At 39.4% G+C, this 21,148-nt stretch overlaps 1 protein-coding gene across 1 annotated transcript; it reads right to left on the bottom strand.

The window, feature by feature from the left end:
- Positions 1 to 11,968: 11,968 nt before the first annotated feature.
- LOC120727231 (lactose-binding lectin l-2-like) lies at positions 11,969 to 13,264 on the bottom strand. Its single transcript, XM_040021437.1, has 2 exons — positions 12,792 to 13,264; positions 11,969 to 12,430 (listed from the first exon to the last, which is right to left on the bottom strand). Exons 1-2 carry the CDS (start codon positions 12,883 to 12,885, stop codon positions 12,027 to 12,029), a joined length of 498 nt encoding a protein of 165 aa, XP_039877371.1. The 5' UTR covers positions 12,886 to 13,264; the 3' UTR covers positions 11,969 to 12,026.
- Between the last annotated feature and the right edge of the window lie 7,884 nt (positions 13,265 to 21,148).

Genomic DNA, 21,148 nt, shown 5'->3' with positions numbered 1-21,148 from the left:
TTTACCCCTTTTTCCACTAGCACAATTCAAACTGACCAGCCCTTCTGACAAAAACTAAATAGTTAGTTACAACTCTGAATAATTCAGATTTGTGTTTACATGTCTGTGTCACTAAAAGTGACTATTGTATTGCTTTTATATGACAGTTCATTTATATATATAGGCCTTACTAAATTAAGGGCTCACAGAGCTTAGTGCTAAACTACACCGCTGAAGCTTCTTCCTACAGGATGTTCAGGTCTCTGCAGAGATTTGGGGCTGGTTTCTTTTATAGCTGCCTGAGAGGTTGTTTTCACTGATCACTGAGATATCATTGGTCATTGTCTAGATAAAGGTCAGAGAACATCATAGGAGGCCAAATAAATTTTCTTGATACTCAATAAAAGTCAGACAATTATATTTTTATTATATTATAAAAATATAATTTCTTATCAGAAAAACATCGAACATGTATACCAGTAAGGGGAAATAAAAGTATCTGAGCTTTTCCTGTACATGAGGCAAAAAACTCTCTACACTGTTTTCGTTTTTATAACAGCACAGAAATAAACTGATTATAGCAGGCCAGCTTAGTGTCAATTAAAAAAAACTGAAAAGAAACATAGCAGAGATGACTGTTCATGGTTGACTTGGAGGTCACCAAGTGCAAACTCTGACATAGCAAACCCCCATCAAGGCATCTCACTCTATGGGCAGGATTTACTTTTAAGTAGTAATATTGTATTTCAAATATATTCATTTTGTTTAATTTGTTGTTTTTAAACATGCTATAGAGGTTTGTGTTGCAGTAAGAATCTGTCAAAATTCAATTTTAGTGAAAGAGAAAAACACTTTCTATGGAACAACTGATAAATAAAATATCAAACATGAATTGTGACTTTTGTGTTTCACCATTTAAATAGACTTAGGCAATAAAGGCTTATGAGACACTAAATAGAGCATCTGAATGGTTTCCCTTCATTTCAGAATTTAACAGCAAAAAAACTTGTGACCATCATCTCTCCAACCTGCTGCTTTTCTGCCCTCAGCAACACATATTTAAGCCTTCTGGCTTGTACATGTTAAAGTGTAATAATGTGTTTTTATCTGTTTGTAAAACACATCATAGTCAATCAGAAAGGTGCATTATGTGTGTTTGGATAAAAATAAACGGCAACTGGCAATTAAAAGGAGGAAGCATTTCTTAGTGATGACAATTAGTGAACTCTTTCATGGTTAACAATAAAAAGACAACATGGCCTCTGTATGAGTGTCGATATCAAAAACCTGTGGAGTTACACACAAGTTTTGAAGTTCATTCCACAGTTCCTGAACAGGAAAATTTGGAGAAACTTCAAGGTCTAGTTTGTTCTCAGATCATTAATCACAGTGCATATATCGACTACTAAACAGATCACATCACATGTGCACTTGAGATTTTGAGACACACTGTCAGCTTCACGATCCATAAATATAAAATTCCTTTCAAATATTAGTAGAAACTTCGACTCCTCTGTAGTCCTAGCTATTTCTAATAAAACAGGCATGTTTATAGATAGACATACAAAAGCTGGCCACTGTTGTGTTTTTGTAAGTGAACATAAAATAGTCTAAATAATGTTTATTAAGCACTTTCCAGGTCAGTGCTAAAAGTAATTCACAAGGGCAGCAAACCCAACCGTCAATCATGTCATAAAATCATCAAGTTTAAAGGAAGACAGATAAAATGTTGTCAAAGCAAAAAAACAGATGAAAACAAATGAGTGTATAAAAAAAGTGATGAGGACATTCAAAGGAAACTCAGGAAAGGTTCTGCCATAAAACTACATCTTGAAAGTAGTTACTGAGTATGGTGATTGTGTTTCTTTGGGCAGATCCCAAATGGAGAAATGCCAATAAGCTCTTGTAAAACAGACTGGGAGCAGTGCAAAGAGACTAAAACAACTACATTAGAAAAACTTAGAAACACTCATTTTATCTTGTTCTTTTGTTTTATTGTTCTTCGTTTTGTCATTTTTCTATAATAATAATGGATTGCATTTATAAAGCGCTTTTCAACTCCACTATTCATTCACTCTCAAATTCACACACTGGAGACAAGCTACAGTTGTAGCCACAGCTGCCCTGTGCAAGAAGCAAGGCTGCCATATTTCGCCATCAGCAGTAGGCGAAGTGTCTTGCCCAAGGACACAATGACCGAGAATAGCCAAGCCGGGGCTCGAACCGGCAACCAAGACGAACTCCCAACTCTTGAGCCACGATCGCCCTCAATGTGTTTGTCATGTGTTTTATCCTATTGTAAAGTGTCCTTGGGTGTCCTGAAAGGCACTTTATAAATAAAATTTATTATTATTATTATGATTATTATTTAAAAAAACAGCTTGTACTGTGTAAGAGCCAAAGTGAATATCTATGTTTTGTTTATTTGTTATGGTGACACAGGTGTTCAGATTTTCCTGCACCTCAGGTGGTTGCATGGGGGTGTGGTCGCATGTTATTTACCTGACACTGGCGTGTATGACAGGGAGGTTGGTGAATGGGTTTCTTTTGCAAACTTCAAACAAACAAAAACCAACTCAACAGGCAGCGGCTTTATGTGTGGATGGAAGTCACAACATAATGTGTTTTTTACTATTACGTTCTGTCAAATTACAGATTGACTTAAAAGAGCTCCTTTGATGTTACCTTTAATTGTTTATTGTATTCTGTAAAATGCTTTGAATTGCCTTTGTGTGGGAAATGCTATATAAAAATGAGTTATTGTGTGCAATGACTGAAGTTTCACAAGTTGTGACCTTTGTGTCTGCATCTGAATATCAGTACAAGAACAACTGTAGTTTTTATTATAGCCGAAATTATGACACTTGTCCTGATTACATAGAATTGTCTCAGGTCGTGCTTACAAAACCTTTTACAACCACTCTCTACGATCTCCTGTGAGACTTCAAGAAGCTTCAACAAAAAAGATTTTGTTACTGCAAACTCAGATAGCGAATATATCCAGTGGTGTATGTTGAAGGGTGTGTGTAAGACATGCATTCAGCCTCTGTAATGGAACTTGCACCATATACATTAAAATCCAGCACTTCTAAAAAGTACATCACAATTTTTGTGATGTTTTAAAGGGACTGATCAACTCAAAACAATGAAGAGAAACTAGAAGGGAGGATTTTGTTTTATAAACCACTGAGCCTCCAGAAAGAGCAAATAAAACTGGGATAAAACTAACACAGCATTTCATAGAAAGAACATTATACCCACAGTCCAACATGGTGTTGGTAGTCTGGGGCTGCTTTGCTGAACAACCTGCCATAATTGATGGAACCACTTTAACCTGTGGGCCTGCAGGACGTTATGCCTTTGGTCTTTGCAGATTGTATGCTTTAAGCGCATTGAATACATGTATAATATAATTCTTTAATAATAATTGTATTAAATATTATAATAATTTACACCTAAAATGCTAAAGGAATAGAATTAGATTATTTTTTTGTAATATCCTATAATGAATCAAGAAAAGAAAAAAATTTTCTTCCTTAATATTTTCAAATAAGATAATGTAGGTCTCTTCCTGTTGCCCCACACATTGTTTTATTTATTATGTCAGTTGCTATAGTATAAGCAATTAAGACAATAAATAAGATAAGATAACAAAAGATAAAACTTTATTGATCATAAATTTGTGCGTTGGCAGAACTCAGGTACAGATAGCAGAAGAATACAAAGAGTATACCAGAATATAAAGTCAAGAAATACAAAATAAATAAGACAATATAATGTATTCAACAGTAGCTGAGGTTCTATGTACACACATACCCAGAGTGTGTATGGATATAAATTTGTGGAAATATGCAAGTAATAAATTTCAACTATTCTACTACTACTATTACTATGTAAGAAATAGCTATACGTAAGGTGCATTATGCATGAAGTGGTAACCGTGGATGTCCACAATGTCCAAGTGACTCATGACATCATGATTGAGTTATTGAGGAATAAATAAATAAATAAACAAATGATTTACTCTGCCTTATTTGACTCTCTTTCACTGACTCAGCTTGTTTCTTAAGTGCATTTGAAGAACAGGGAAAGTTCAAGTTCATCTCAAGAAGCCAAAACCAACACTGAAAGAAGATTATATTTGAGTTCTTTAGGCTCTATAGCTTCAGAAAGGCTGCTTGCATTGCTGCTGTGATATCATTGGCCAAATGCACTTGTGGTGTCCCTGAATCAGCCACCTGCATTCAGTATCAGAAATATAAGCTTCCTGTGACATGTGATAAAACTATAAGCAAATTTATTTTTCTGTAATATTTTGACAGAATAAAATGTTCCTTTTGAATCCAAGAAGTGACAAGTAAAATGTGTTTGGATGGGAGGGGAAGTTATTGCTCTTTTGACATTTTAGATTGTATTAGATTGTATTAGGGTCAGCTGTTCAACTTCTCATTAAGACAAATAATCAGCCAATCATATGGCGGCACCTGTGTATATTTAGGCATGTAGACATTGTCAAGATAACTTGGTGAATTTAAACCCAGCATCAGAACGGGAAGTAATAAGAATCATAATCATCATCTTACACTGGTAAACTTTTTATATACAGGTTTTTAACTACATTGCTTTAAGAACAATACTTTTATAACAGTGACAAAACACTGTTGCAACCATGTAGGCTTCTAGGCTCCTTTTAGTTTCCTCTCCATTACAGAATTTGACATCAAAAGGAGGAGATGGGCATCATCATATCAACCAGCTCTTTTTTGGTTTCTTATCCTGGAAGCAGGTTCATCAAACTCAGCCCTGTCCTTAGTGACCACAGCCACAACTAGACATATGTTCTACCATTGTTTTGTTATGATGCGGAAAAATAAAAAGTGACCTCTGAAGCTGCCAATAAGTAGATTTTTCTCAATAGCATTATCATCATGGTATAGCTTAAAATGTTGATTTTGACTGTTTACCCTTTCTGCGTGTTTAACGTCCCACTTTATACCAAAGTTTTTATGAACACAGTGTTCATTTCCTCCCATGTTGTCTGGCTCATTTGAAGTCCAATAGGTGTAATCCACTGGACTACCATCAGACCACATCCAGCCTCCTTCTTTATGGAGATCTGTGAGTCCAATGCAGGTGTATCCTTCAGTGGGGTCAAAGTTGCTGATCAGGACTTTCACAAACTGATGTTCCTCCAAACTGTGGATAGATGCCAGGTTGGCTCCCTGTGACACACAGTGGAGCTCTGCATCAGCCCAGGCCATGCTTGCAGAAACACATTTGTAGCAGCGGCCATTGAAGCTGTACCAGAATGTGGGACAGTTTCCACGTCAGCAAACTGCTTGCTAAGTTTCGTGAAACTGGTTCAGTTTGGATTTGCCAAAATGTGGACGCAAGAAAACTGTCACTAATGAAGAAACATCAGTGGCTGTCCAAGCTTCAGCAAGAGCCCACAGCGTAGCACTCGCCGCATGTCACTGGAGAGTGGCATTAGTCGAACATCTTGACATTTCCTTCAAGGTCAACTTTTGGAAGCATGGGTGTTAACAATGAAGGTCAAGGTCAAATGCTCAGCCAACCTAGGCACTCATGTCCCCCAAGGTCTATTTGTTGTGACCTTGGCCATGAATCACCTAAATTAAGTCAGCTAGAGCTGTTACTCCCTCGCATTGGGGGTAGAACAAAGAGAGAGAGAGAGAGAGAGAGAGAGGGAGACGCTGGGTACCTTGCCGGTCTTTTAAAGGGTTAACACAGAGAGACAGAGCTCAAGCTAAAGAGTAAAACCAGAAAAACACAGCATGGATGACACAGACTGAAAATCATAACAAAAACATGATACAGAGTCAGTGGAAAACAGACAGAGAAGCACTGAATTGAATAAACATAAAATAAAGGGACCAAATCACGTTTGCGTTTAAAGTCGTTTATACAAAATCCATTCAGGACACATGATTTTTTATTAAAGACCATAAACAACTCAAAGACATCGCAAAGCAATATTATTTTGCTGTTTACTGATACTTGTTGAGCTCTGGCCGTTTCAGCAGAACTTCATGGTTTATCAGAGATGGTTTGATTATATTATAAAAAAACACACACACACACACACATATCAGCAAATGTCAGGAAGATGATAGAGAAGTTTACAATCCTTTCCAGTAAATGAATACGAAACAATGTGCAACAATGTGAAACAATATGAAACAATGTGTTATGTAACAAAGAACATGAGAATATGAATGCCCTGATTGTGGCAGACCTGTTTAGAGACAATAAAAATCAAGGCTGTCATCATAGTTGTAAGATTAATACATATGAAGTTGTAATGTTTTTTTCTTCCTTTTGTCACTTTTTTTTAAGTTAGGATATTAAAGCTTTCTTCTAATCTGAATGTTCATTTATGTTCATTTAAAGTAAAGAATACACTGTGAAAAACAATCGATAGAATCTAACCAGTAAATTTGTAACAATTTGCATTGATTTTGTTTAGGTAAATTTTATTACATAGTTTTAGTAAATAGTCCCTTATATTAAAGGCTATGAAATACTAAAACAAATAAGGTGAAGTCTACCCAATACTTCTCAGTACATTACATAACTAATTACTGATAGAAAATGAATCCTTCTAACTTATGTTTGTGAGTAGATAATTGTTAATCTACTTAATAATACTGACTGATTTAATTATTCAGGGAAGTTTAGTTTTATCCCAGAACTTCGTTTCAGAAACAAGAGGTGATGATTATGTCAATACTTTTTTTTTTTTTTCAATATTTTATTTAAATTTTTTCAGCATAGAAAACTCCATCAACAAACAAATACAGCTCAGGCGCTGAGATGATAGGACAAGAAATAGCACAATAATAATAGTCAATAGGGAAAGACAAAAGAAAAAAGAAAGAAAACATTAAAATTAGAAACTACCAGTATCCATAATGAATTAAATGTCATGAACATGTAATAAACAGGGAAATTGCAGTGCCATGGTACATGTTTATACAATGTGAGCTTTCTCAAGATGAGAACAAAATGGAGTCCAGGATTTTGAGAAAACATTTGCTGCAGGTGTTTGCAGGTATCGAACTTTTTCCAGCTGAATGACTGATAACATGTCATTGAGCCAGACACTGAAGGAGGGAGGAGCAGCGGACTTCCATTCCTTTAGAATAAGTCTTTTTGCAATCATCATTCCGAGGTCGATTGGCACCCGCACAGTCGCAGGGATAGTTCTGGAACGTACACAGCCAAAAACTGCAATTTCTGGATTGGGTGAGATGGAAATCCCATAAGCTTTAGAGTACCCAATATTTTGGACCAAAAATTGGTCAATGAGGGGCAATGCCAGAAAGCGTGAGCCAATGTGCTCTCTGATGTTTTACATCTGTCACATATGGGGGAAGTTGAAGGATAAATTTTGTGTAGTCGAACCTTGGAATAATGTAGCCGATGGACAATTTTAAATTGTATTAATTGATGTCTGCTGTTAACAGAGCAGGAATGAATTTTTGATAGGCATTTGTCCCACATTGATTCTGATATTTCTATGCCCAATTCCTCCCTCCAAGCGTCTCTTATCCTCGTAGTCTGCACTTCAATGCTGTCATCAAACAAATGCTACGAAACCTCTAACTTGGTTTAAAATCCGCACAGATTGTTTCGGAACAAACCCCAGTTTCTTAAGACTCTCAGCCCTCCCTACTTTTGAGAGAAGCAGGGCCTCTAGAGAGGAGCCCCTTACAATGCCAGCCTCCATTTTAACCCAAAGGGGGATGTTGAAATCACCAAGATCTGAGGATGTCTGCTGCCAGAAGGTCAAGGCTCTTAGATTTGCAGCCCAGTAATAATGTTTAAATATTGGTAAACTCAGACCTCCCTCCGATTTGGATTTTTGTAGATGTAGTTTTGAAATCCTAGGATTCTTGTTGTTCCATATGTAAGAAGTAATAATTGAGTCCAACTCCTTAAAGAAAGAGGAAGTGAGATAAATAGGAAGATTTTGGCAAAGATACAGAAATCTAGGAAGAGAGACCATTTTTATGGAATTTATACGACCAACCATAGATAGGGGAAGAATTTTCCATGACTCGATGTTATGTTTTAATGTTGACAAGAATTCAGCAAAGTTCAAGCTAAAAATTAATTTGGGATCTTTAGGAACAGTCAATCCAAGGTATGTGAGATGGTCGTTAACTATTTTGAATGGAACGTTACAAAGAAAACTCGGCGAACCGGTTTTAGATAAAGGCATAAGTTCACTTTTAACCCAGTTAATTGTATATCCTGAAATTTTGCCAAATGAGGTGACCAGATTAAGAAGGGATGGTACAGAGTCTTCTGCATTACGCAGGTATAATAGTACGTCATCTGCGTACAAACTAATAACAGTTTCAACCCCTCCGACCAAGAGCCCTTGTATTTTTGGATGTGCTCTTATCTTAATCGCAAGGGGCTCTAATGCCAGAGCAAATAGAGCAGGAGACAGGGGGCAGCCCTGCTGAACAGAGCGCTGCAAAGGAAATGGCGCCGACCTCTCTCCATTTGTGAGAACTGAACAGATTGGATTTGCGTATACTAATTTTACCCAAGATATAAATATTTCACCAAACCCAAACTTCCGTAATGACTCGAACATATAAAACCACTCAACCTGATCAAAGGCTTTGTGTGCATCAAGAGCTAAAATTGCTGCTTCTGCCAAACTACCGTGGTCAGAATAGATGGTGTTGAGAAGACGTCTAACATTGAAAAAAGAAAGTCTGCCAGGGATAAATCCCGTTTGATCGGGGTGAATAATAGAGGTCAAGTACTTGTTCAGTCTAGTTGCTAAAATTTTGGTTATCACTTTTCGATCAAAATTTTGAAGAGCAATTGGCCTGAAGTTAGCAGGATCTGAGTCATCCCTGCCTTTCTTCAAGATTAACGAAATATTTGCTTCATACTTAAATAGTATAGCTACCCCCCTGGCATGTGATGTAAAGGGTGACTGATATATTTGAGATATCCAGTTACATTTTAAAACATGCCGCATTGTAGATTTTACATGGGTTTCTTGCAGAAAAATTACATCTGCACAAAGAGATTTCAAATGTTTAAATACTTTGCCCCTTTTGACAACTGAACCAAGCCCTCTAACATTCCATGATACAAGCTGCAAATCCCTGTTTCCCATTTGTATACTAGCCTGTGATCTAGCCATTATAGTGGGGAAAAATGAAAAAAAGAAAAATGATAAGGAGTGACATTGTTCATATAAAATGACAGAAAGTCGTAAACTGGCAGTAATGAAACTAATGCACCTGAGCTGTAGAACAAGAACAAATCAAAACATAACCCACCCTCTCCCCAAAAAACGCGTCCCCCGGAACCTGACGCATAACATCCCCTCTTCACTTCGAAGGGAGCTGCCGGGCAAATGGCAAGATATCTTCACACCCACCACTCAGAATAAAAACATAAAAGTGTTGTGAATTACCACCACCATGTAATAGAAAAAGCAAACATCATTCACTGAGAAAACGTTACACCAGTAAGGAGGTCTCATCTAAAGTTGTTGGTACAATGTTGTACTTGAAAGTCCAAAGCCAGTTCTCAGCATGGTGTCTTTTAAAGTTAGAATTCTTAATACTGCTCAGGCATTCCTGCAGTCAGAACCACTACAGTTACCTTACATTGAGACCTTAATTTCTCATAGTCGACCCGTGTCCTTCAATGCAGCGTGCCGCCTCATCTGCGTCGTTGAAGATTGATGGTGCTTGCCCATCACGCCAGTATACATAGAGCCTTGCCGGGTAACGTAGTGTGTGCTTGATTCCATCACTGCGCAGGGTTTGCATCACACCATTAAAAGCGCGACGCTGGTTCATCACTTCGTTGGTGTAGTCCGGAAATATCATCACCCTGTTTCCTTTATACTCGCAGCCTTTTTGCATCCTGCAGCGACGCAGGATCAGCTCCTTCTCCTGAAAATGATGAATGCGGGCCAGGATAGTGCGTGGTTTAGCACCAGCAGGTGGTTTCGCTTGTAGTGCGCGGTGTGCACGATCAACTTTTATCGGATGTGGAAAGTGCTCATTTCCCAGCAACTCCGGGATAAGCCTAGAAACAAAGTCAGTGGGCATACCTTTTTCCTCATCCTCGGGTATGCCGACAATTTTGATATTGTGTCTGCGAGAGCGGGCCTCTAAGTCCTGGAGTTTGGTTTTGAGTTGGTTGGCGTGCTGAGTTAGGGCCGAACATTTGGCTTCTAGCGCTTCTACGCGTTCGTCCAAGGCACACGTCACTTGTTCTTGACTTTCCATGCGGTTTTTCATCTCTTTCTGCTCCGAAAGGAGCAACTGAAATCTAGCCTCAAAAGTATCAAACCGCTCATCAATCTTCCCCATTATAGAAGTGGCCATTTCCCGACACATCTCCTTGCATAGGGTGTAGGTTCTGTCCTCGTGGGGGCCAGCCTCTGGTTCGGTAGGGCTACTGGTGCTAGCATTAGCCCCGCTAGCGGCGTTGCTAACATAGCCCTCGATGGTTTTATTCTTGCTCGGAGGGTTCGTTTTCGGTCTCATTGCGCAAAAATGGACAGCGTAGATCAGCCTGGAAACGTTCACCCGCAGAAAATATCCGCCTGTGTAAGAATTTATGGTGGTGTTCAGTAAAAATCTGAGTTTTGGTGGAGAGCTCCGAAAAGCACGTCTACATCCTACCGATGCTCACTAGCGCCCATGTCAATACTTTTAATCGCTAATCCAATGTGCTACCATGAACAACTGGGTCACAAAACAGTCAGCCATTGTGGTAAGGAAAAAAGGCAAGATGGAAATGAAGGGAAAGGAGGGAAGGGAGGGAGAGGTGAGAGGCAAAAGATGAGAGTATACCAAAACCATCTATGTAAAACACTGAAAAAAGCCAAACGTCAGACCACTTTTGCAAATATGTGAGATATTTGAAGTTTACACGGCTACATTTTTCCTGAAAACATGTTAAAAGTTTATTTTGTGACCCAGAAAGAGTAATATTTTAAACTCCAATAATAATTTAGTTTAATTTCATTACTTAATTTCATTAAGTATTGAAAAGAGTAATACAAGTAATAATACAACTAAGTTGTTGCTTCCATTGTTGGAAACTGGAATTGGCTGGGTTGCGCTATGAATTCTGGGATAGGTGATTTGTCTGTGATTTGTGTGTGCGTAAAAAAGATTTGTATGTGTAAAAAAGATTTGTGCGTGCATAAAAAAGATTTGTGTGTGGACTTAGCCAAAAAAAACCCTGCAAGTTACAAGTACGAATTTTGACCCCATTTTTCTTCCTTTCATCTGATTGGTCAATGTCATGTCAATCACAAATGTAACAATCCAATCAGAGAACAGATGGGTTTGGCTGTCGGAGGGGCGCTTTTTTGTTGGCCGCATTTGGAGCAGCCTTCGAATTTGGACAACCTTTGTCACGTCGCTGTCACGTAATCAGCCTTCAAATGCGGCCTCCGAAGAATGCAGCCCCTGAACTGAGACACAGCCACAGACTAGACAAGGAACAGAGGAAGCATGTGAACCAAAACCTAAGACCTATAAGTCACAACCCAAGAAGAACTGGAGAGCTCAAAATACAAAACTGAAACCAAAACACTGGTAGTAATAAACCAAGATGACACTTAATGATAATAGTAGTAACATTGGGTCACTGACCAGGACTGTGACAAAAGCAACATCTCTTATTTAGACTGGCTGAACTCTTTCTTTGGTGCTTTCAGGTTAGAGTCATTGTATAAGTAATTTATTGTTAGTTTGACTGTATTTTATTTTAAAATGACTTTATCAGCAAAACAATTTAAAAAAAAGTTTAATATAGATATTGGGTGTTTCTTTCTTTCTTTAAAAAATGGGTAAATATTCCCTGTGATCCACCATCAGAGCTACCAGTGGATGGTTCTGTATTCATGAAAATCAAGGTGAGTGAAATTTAATGACTTTTGCACAGACACACAAAAGACAGATTACAGTGTGCATTCACATCTTTATTGTAGCATTGTACTAGCAGGAACAGAAGGTTCAGTGCTTCTAAGGACAGGTAATGCGTGTTGCACAAACATAAGGTAAATTGGTAGCACACGTGTAGTCATTCCATTTCTTATCTGATACTACATTGGTGTGAACACAGTGTTCATTTCCTCCCTGATTATTAGGTTGTGTTGGACTCCAGTAGACAAAACGCAGTGGACAACCATCGGACCACATCCAGGTGTCTTCTTTATGCTTGTCACTGAGTCCAATCCAGGTGAGTCCCTCTGCATGGTCAAAGTTCTGGATCAGGTTTTTCACAAAACTCTGTTCCTCTGTATTGTGGATGGACACCAGGTTGGCTCCCTGTGACAAACAGTAGACCTCTGCATCAGCCCAGGTCATGTGGGTGGCGACATATTTGTAGCAGCGGTTGTTGAAGCTCCACCAGAACATGGGACAGGCTCCACGTTGCAGTTTAAATTTCTGTTCACCTGAAAGGAAAACAGAATTCAGGGCTGGATGAAACTGTTAAGATGTTGAAGAGATTTTTTTTCTCAGAGTCACAGAAACAGAGGTGAAAATGCTCTGCTGGTATTGAAACAAGTGACTGCTTTAATTTAAGCGCTGCAGAGAATCATGGCTGCACAGTTGAAATAATGCCACTGGTCAAATGCATTTGGCAAAAGCTTTTCCCTCATTCACAGTTACAAAGAAGAGGAGCATAAGGTAACAAATATCCACATAAAATGATCTTTTGCTAACATAATAACCACAAATAAAGGTAAAAGTAAATAAGGGAAAATAAGAGCTAGAAAATGGGACGGTTACCAGGTTGTTGCTTCACTTCATTGTCATCAGAGGGAGACTCAGAAGGAGCACCCAGAGCCAGACCAAACAAGAAGAGGAGCAAGATCATGTTGAAGCTTTAAGTCTCACAGTATGATGAGGAGCTGCTGAAGCTTCCTTATGTAGGATGGTTTCTTTTATAGTTGCCTGAGTGGGTGTTTTTACTGCTGGTGTGATATCATTGGTCAGATAGACCAAAACTCTCCACCATAAACAATAATATTAATTATAAACCCGAAAAAATCAAATTCCAAAGAAATTCATAATTGTTTAACTGTTGAACAGTCATTTCCTCTTGGCACTTTCAGGAGAACGTGACTCTTTATTTTATGTAGTTATATGTTTATTGCATGGTAAAAAGCCTTATCAAGGTCATGAACAATTAAACAGGACAGGTCAGAGCTACGAAAGGAAAAGTAAAGCAGATGAGTTAATCTAACATAAAGAGAACAAAGTCTCTCCACACAGAAGGATCTTCGCTTTCATTTTGGCAGGACAAATAAGTAAATAAACTATTAAGACATTAAAACTTGTTTATTAGAAAATGTGTTTGTTTTTTGTTGGCTTGCATATTTTTCATTCTTTTATGTTTATAGTTTGAGCACCCTAGATTATTACGATTTATTTCTTTTCTTTTAAAATTAACTTCTTTGTAACTCGATTGAGGAAAATTTGTTCTCTTTTCTGCTTGCTGTCCTCAGCTTTAGGGCTTCTCCACTACTAATTATTACATTGCCAAACTCAGTTTTTCTTCCTTATCATGTGATCCGGTCATTTATCTTATCCATTTTTTCTCACTGTGCTTTAATTAAATATCAGCATTATTCTGTCATTATGCTTTTCAGTCTCTGTGAAGAATTACAACATGAGGACCCAAATGCAGACACCGAGCCGGAATGAGCGACAAAACAAGAGGCCTTATTATGGCTGATTTGTAAAAACATACAAAACTACAAAACAGACAGAAAGCACCAGAATCCAAAGTAGGCGGGTAATGCACTCTCTCTCTCTCACACACACACACACACACACACACACACACACACACACACACACACACACACACACACACACACACACACACAGCTGAGAAAACAGGTAAAACTGATCAGCGAGACAGAAGAAAGTAAAACTACAGTGGGGCAAAAAAGTATTTAGTCAGCCACCGATTGTGCAAGTTCCCCCACTTAAAATGATGACAGAGGTCAGTAATTTGCACCAGAGGTACACTTCAACTGTGAGAGACAGAATGTGAAAAAAAAATCCATGAATTCACATGGTAGGATTTGTAAAGAATTTATTCGTAAATTAGGGTGGAAAATAAGTATTTGGTCACCTCAAACAAGGAAAATCTCTGGCTCTCACAGACCTGTAACGTCTTCTGTAAGAAGTTTTTCTGTCCCCCACTCGTTACCTGTATGAATGGCACCTGTTTGAACTCATCATCTGTATAAAAGACACCTGTCCACAGCCTCAAACAGTCAGACTCCAAACGCCGCCATGGCCAAGACCAAAGAGCTTTCGAAGGACACCAGGAAAAGTATTGTAGACCTGCACCAGACTGGGAAGAGTGAATCTACAATAGGCAAGCAGCTTGGTGTGAAAAAATCAACTGTGGGAGCAATCATCAGAAAATGGAAGACATACAAGACCACTGATAATCTCCCTCGATCTGGGGCTCCACGCAAGATCTCATCCCGTGGGGTCAAAATGATCATGAGAACGGTGAGCAAAGATCCCAGAACCACACGGGGGGACCTGGTGAATGACCTGCAGAGAGCTGGGACCAAAGTAACAAAGGTCACCATCAGTAACACACTACAACGGCAGGGAATCAAATCCCGCAGTGCCAGACGTGTTCCGCTGCTGAAGCCAGTGCATGTCCAGGCCCGTCTGAAGTTTGCCAGAGAGCACATGGATGATACAGCAGAGGATTGGGAGAATGTCATGTGGTCAGATGAAACCAAAGTAGAACTTTTTGGTATAAACTCAACTCGTCGTGTTTGGAGGAAGAAGAATACTGAGTTGCATCCCAAGAACACCATACCTACTGTGAAGCATGGGGGTGGAAACATCATGCTATGGGGCTGTTTTTCTGCCAAGGGGACAGGACGACTGATCCGTGTTAAGGACAGAATGAATGGGGCCATGTATCGTGAGATTTTGAGCCAAAACCTCCTTCCATCAGTGAGAACTTTGAAGATGAAACGAGGCTGGGTCTTCCAACATGACAATGATCCAAAACACACCGCCCGGGCAACAAAGGAGTGGCTCCGTAAGAAGCATTTGAAAGTCCTGGAGTGGCCTAGCCAGTCTCCAGACCTCAACCCCATAGAAAATCTGTGGCGGGAGTTGAAAGTCCGTGTTGCTCGGCGACAGCCCCAAAACATCACTGCTCTCGAGAAGATCTGCATGGAGGAATGGGCCAAAATACCAGCTACTGTGTGTGCAAACCTGGTAAAGACCTATAGTAAACGTTTGACCTCTGTTATTGCCAACAAAGGTTATGTTACAAAGTATTGAGTTGTATTTTTGTTATTGGCCAAATACTTATTTTCCACCCTGATTTACGACTAAATTCTTTACAAATCCTACCATGTGGATTCATGGATTTTTTTTTCACATTCTGTCTCTCACAGTTGAAGTGTACCTCTGGTGCAAATTACTGACCTCTGTCATCATTTTAGGTGGGGGAACTTGCACAATCGGTGGCTGACTAAATACTTTTTTGCCCCACTGTAAATAAAACTAAAATATATGTCTCAGGGATTCTAAAGGGAGACGGATTACTTTGTGGTTGCTAGTTTCATTTACAAGAGATACTAAACAAATGCTTTCATATAGCGCACATGGGCACACTGGCTGTGACTGTCTCACTTGGTCACACGGCAATAATAAAAAATAATCCCAGAACTTAAAACTTGCCGGACTCTGGCACTTTCACGTGTTAGCGCTTTCTTTGTCTGAGCAATTTTCGCTTTATCATGTCATTAAAACATCTTATCAACAAGATGATAATGAAAATGGTACCAGGAAATCAAACTTTGTGAGCATTTCTGTAAACAAAGATTTAAAAAAAAACCCTTTCAACTGTTTTTTTATAACAGTGAACACACAACACAATGAACTGTGGCAGGCCTGTGGCAGGGATTTTCTTCTTCTTTATTTTTCTTTGTCGGAGCAACCCTCATCCCTGAACGATTACCGGCCAGTTGCACTGACCTCGGTAGTAATGAAGGTGTTTGAGAGGCTGCTGAAGAACATCATCTCCTCCTCCATCCCAGACACCAATGATCCACTGCAGTTCGCCTACAGATCCAACAGATCCACAGAGGATGCCATCGCCCACGTCCTACACACCACTCTCAGCCACGTGGACAAGAAACAGGGTAACTATGTGCGAATGCTGTTTGTTGATTACAGTTCAGCGTTTAACACAATAGTGCCCTGCAGACTGTTCACAAAGCTCAGGGATCTGGGACTTAACAGCCATCTGTGTGCATGGGTGTTGGACTTCCTCACTGGCAGAACTCAGGTGGTGAGGGTGGGCAGGTGCTTCTCCAACAGCATCACCATCAACACAGGAGCACCTCAGGGATGTGTCCTCTCGCCACTGCTCTACTCCCTCTACACTTCAGACTGTGTGGCCAACCATGGCTCCAACACCATTGTGAAGTTTGCTGACGACACAGTGGTGTTGGGTGCCATCTCCAACAACAATGAGGCGGCCTACATGGATGAAGTGAAGAATCTGGCATCTTGGTGCCAGGACAACCACCTCCAGCTGAACGTCGGCAAGACCAAGGAGCTGGTGGTGGACTTCAGAAGGGGTCAGCACAGAGACTACAAGCCCATTATCATCAATGGAGCTCCAGTGGAGAGGGTGCAGTCCTTCAAGTATCTTGGTGTCCACATCTCCTCAGACCTGACATGGGCTGCCCACATTCAGGTCCAGACCAAAAAGGCTAGGCAGCGCCTGTATCACCTACGACAACTGAGGAAGTTCAGGGTCTCTCCAAAGATCCTCAGGATTTTCTATACAGGCGCTGTGGAGAGCATCCTCACACAGAACATGACATCGTGGTTTGGGAACAGCTGTGTGAAGGACCAAAAAGCTCTCCAGAGAGTGATCCGTACAGCAGAACGCTGCTGCAGGATTGCTCTCCCCCCGCTTCAGGACACCTACACCAGGAGATGCCGGACTAGAGCAGCGCAGATACTGAAGGACCCGTCCCATCCTGGCAACAAACTGTTCCAACTTCTGCAATCTGGTAGAAGGTTCCACTTCTTCCGGGCAAGGACAGAGAGACTCAAGAGGAGCTTCTATCCCCAAGCCATCCGGGCCCTAAACACACACACCCGCCCTCTCACATCATCTATAATTGACTGAGTCAGGACTCTTCCAGACACTAAACCAAGGCACAATGTACATTTCAAATTCCTTTAATTTTAAATATGTTTATATTGTCTATCCTGTAAAATAGTCTGATGTCTATTCATATTAATGTACAGAATTCACCTGCTTGCTGCTACTACTGCACATTCACCCAATGTATATACTATATATATATATATAATGTTCTTCCTCTACCCCCCCCCCCCCCCCCAATTTTTTGCACATGTCGAGGAGCGTGTCAGGCTACATTTCACTGTGTGTTATACTTGTATAACTATGCATGTGACAAATAAAGAACCTTGACCTTGAATGTCCCTTTATCATTTCATTAAAACATCTTATCAACATAATGATAATCAAAATGATACCAGGAAATGAAACTTTGTGAGCATTTCTGTAAACAAAGATTAAAAAAAAAAAAAAACCCTCTCAACTCTATGCTCACTGTTATAAAGAAGAAAAGAAAAAAAGAAACAAAAGAAACAAAAGAAAAAAGAAACTGTAGCAGGCCTGCTTGGAGTCATTAAAATCCAAGACTATGTTCATAGGTGTAAGATTTATACACTTTATGTTGGGATTTTTTTATTCTTTTGTGTTGTATCATTTGGGATATTTACAGTCATAGCTGGACTGGCCATCGGGCATTTGCCCTGTGGGCTGATGGTGATTTCTCGTTTTTATAGGCCAATGTTTTTTGTTTGTTTGTTTGTTTGTAACCGCATAAACAATGAAAGGTGGTGGATTGGCCAGATGCTGGCGTAAAAATAACTCCGTTGTTTGGTGGTGGCTATATGGCGGAGCTTCCACAGAGGCCAGCAGGTGGATGAGGGAAAGGGGAGGCAGGAGGAGGAGAGACCCAAGGTGGCCGCTGGTCCGAGTGTCAGGTGAACTGAACTTCAGGTAAGAAGTTATGACCTACAGTAATTCAAATTAGCTCAAGGACAGTACATAGAGAGTGTCATGGAATTGAGCAGCTGCAATCAGGTGTAAAGTTTGGTGGAGGGAGGATTATGGTGTGGGGTTGTTTTTTAGGAGCTAAGCTTGGCCCCTTAGTTCCAGTGAAAGGAACTTTTAATGCTTCAGCATACCAAGATATTTTGGACAATTTCATGTTTCCAACTTTGTGTGAACCATTTGGGAACAGCCTCTTCTTGTTCCAATATGACTTTGTCCCACTGCACAAAGAAAGGCCCATAAAGGCACTGATGAGCAAATTTGTTGAAGAATTTATTTGGCCTGCACAAACTCCTGACCTCAATCAGACAGAATACCTTTGGGATGAATTAGAGCAGAGACTGTAAGTCGGGCTTTTATTATATTAAACCCTTTAGCTTAAGAATGGGATGTCATATGTGTAAGACAAGCAAATACTTTGGGGTATTTAGTGAATGAATCAATCAATAATAGAAGGTCTTCTTAGAGTCACTAAAGACCTCTGTCTATCCAAACCACTGGGAGGTTATTAAAGGACAAAAATGCACTTCTAAATATCACATCTCACTGTCAGAAATGCAATTAAAAAACTTCTGTTATATTTTAGGGCAGGGAGGGAAATACACTGTAAATATCCCAAATGATACAACATAAAAGAATCTGAAAATCCCAACATAAATGTTTTTTTTTTTTATAACAGTGAGTGTAGACTTTAGAGGGGGTTTTTAATCATTGTTTACAGAAACACAGAGTTTGATTTCCTGGTATAATTTTTATTATCTTCTTGTTGATAAGATGTTTTAATGACATGATAAAGCAACAATTACTCAGACAAAGAAAACACTAAAACATGAAAGTGCCAGAGTTCAGCAAGTTTTAACTTGTGCAATTATATTTTATTGGTTTTATGTTCTTTGTCTCACTGATCAGTTTTACCTGTTTTCTCAGCTGTGTGGTGTGTGTGTGTGTGTGTGTGTGTGTGTGTGTGTGTGTGTGTGTGTGTGTGTGTGTGTGTGTGTGTGTGTGTGTGTGTGTGTGTGTGTGAGTGTCTTACCAGCCTAATTTGGATTCTGGTGCTTTCTGTCTGCTGAGTTTTGTATGTTTTTATAAATCATATCTGATATTTAAAGCACAGTGAGAAAAAATGTATAAGATAAACGGCCAGATCACATGATAAGGGCAAAACTGAGTTTGGCAATGTAATAATTAGTAGTGGAGAAGCCCTAAAGCTGAGGACAGCAAGCAGAAAAGAGAACAAATTTTCCTCAGTCGAGTTACAAAGAAGTTAATTTTAAAAGAAAAGAAATAAATCGTAATAATCTAGGGTGCTCAAACTATAAACATAAAAGAATGAAAAATATGCAAGCCAACAAAAAACAAACACATTTACTAATAAACAAGTTTTAATGTCTTAATAGTTTATTTACTTATTTGTCCTGCCAAAATGAAAGCGAAGATCCTTCTGTGTGGAGAGACTTTGTTCTCTTTATGTTAGATTAACTCATCTGTTTTACTTTTCCTTTCGTAGCTCTGACCTGTCCTGTTTAACCCCTTAGCAGTCCTACAAATTTTGCCTAAAAGGGTTAGGAGTCGGACGTACCGTGGGCGGTACGTCCGACTGCTAAGGGGTTACTTGTTCATGGCCTTGATAAGGCTTTTTACCATGCAATAAATATATAACTACATAAAATAAAGAGTCAGAAAGAGTTATGCTCCTCTTCTTTGTAACTGTGAATGAGGGAAAAGCTTTTGCTGAATGCATTTGACCAGTGGCATTATTTCAGCTGTGCAGCCATGAATATCTGCAGCGCTTAAATTAAAGCAGTCACTTGTTTCAATACCAGCAGAGCATTTTCACCTCTGTTTCTGTGACTCTGAGAAAAAAAATCTCTTCAACATCTTAACAGTTTCATCCAGCCCTGAATTCTGTTTTCCTTTCAGGTGAACGGAAATTTAAACTGCAACGTGGAGCCTGTCCCATGTTCTGGTGGAGCTTCAACGACCGCTGCTACAAATATGTCGCCACCCACATGACCTGGGCTGATGCAGAGGTCTACTGTTTGTCACAGGGAGCCAACCTGGTGTCCATCCACAGTACAGAGGAACAGAGTTTTGTGAAAAACCTGATCCAGAACTTTGACCACGCAGAGGGACTCACCTGGATTGGACTCAGTGACAACTATAAAGAAGACACCTGGATGTGGTCCGATGGTTGTCCACTGCGTTTTGTCTACTGGAGTCCAACACAACCTAATAATCAGGGAGGAAATGAACACTGTGTTCACACCAATGTAGTATCAGATAAGAAATGGAATGACTACACGTGTGCTACCAATTTACCTTATGTTTGTGCAACACGCATTACCTGTCCTTAGAAGCACTGAACCTTCTGTTCCTGCTAGTACAATGCTACAATAAAGATGTGAATGCACACTGTAATCTGTCTTTTGTGTGTCTGTGCAAAAGTCATTAAATTTCACTCACCTTGATTTTCATGAATACAGAATCATCCACTGGTAGCTCTGATGGTGGATCACAGGGAATATTTACCCATTGTTTTAATCTCACAGCTAATGTTAATATGATGAAGCAGGAGATAAAAAAACATTGAACATCGATGCTAAATTTTCTTTGTCATTGTTTTGGTGATAAAGTCATTTTAAAATAAAATACAATCAAACTAACAATAAAGTATTTATGCAGTGACTCTAACCAGAAAGCACCAAAGAGTTCAGCCAGTCTAAATAAGGGATGTGGCTTCTGTCACGGCTGTCCTAATTTGAAGGCTGCTCCATATGCGGCCTTTATTTCCCCAGATTTGAAGGATAGGTCAGGTGTATCCTTCGTGGCCCACCATATCCCAGAATTCATAGCGCGGCCCAGCCAATTCCAGTTTCAAACAATGGCGACTGCTACTTAGTTGTAATATTATATTACTCTTATTACTCTTTCCAAAATGTTATCAATTAAATTAATAACTAATGTAATAATAATAATTAATAAC

Source organism: Simochromis diagramma, unplaced genomic scaffold (genome assembly GCF_900408965.1).
Source record: "Simochromis diagramma unplaced genomic scaffold, fSimDia1.1 OVJJ01000753.1, whole genome shotgun sequence".
Lineage (NCBI taxonomy): Eukaryota > Metazoa > Chordata > Actinopteri > Cichliformes > Cichlidae > Simochromis > Simochromis diagramma.
Note: the sequence above shows the minus strand (reverse complement) of the source record. Positions and strands in the feature narration are given on the sequence as shown.

Excerpts from the sequence above, each read along its gene's own strand:
- LOC120727231 (XM_040021437.1), bottom strand. The coding sequence starts at position 12,885 with ATGATCTTGCTCCTCTTCTTGTTTGGTCTGGCTCTGGGTGCTCCTTCT. Across the intron at positions 12,431-12,791 it reads GAAGCAACAACCTGGTAACC|CCTGTCCCATGTTCTGGTGG; the intron begins GTCCCATTTTCT and ends TGCAACGTGGAG.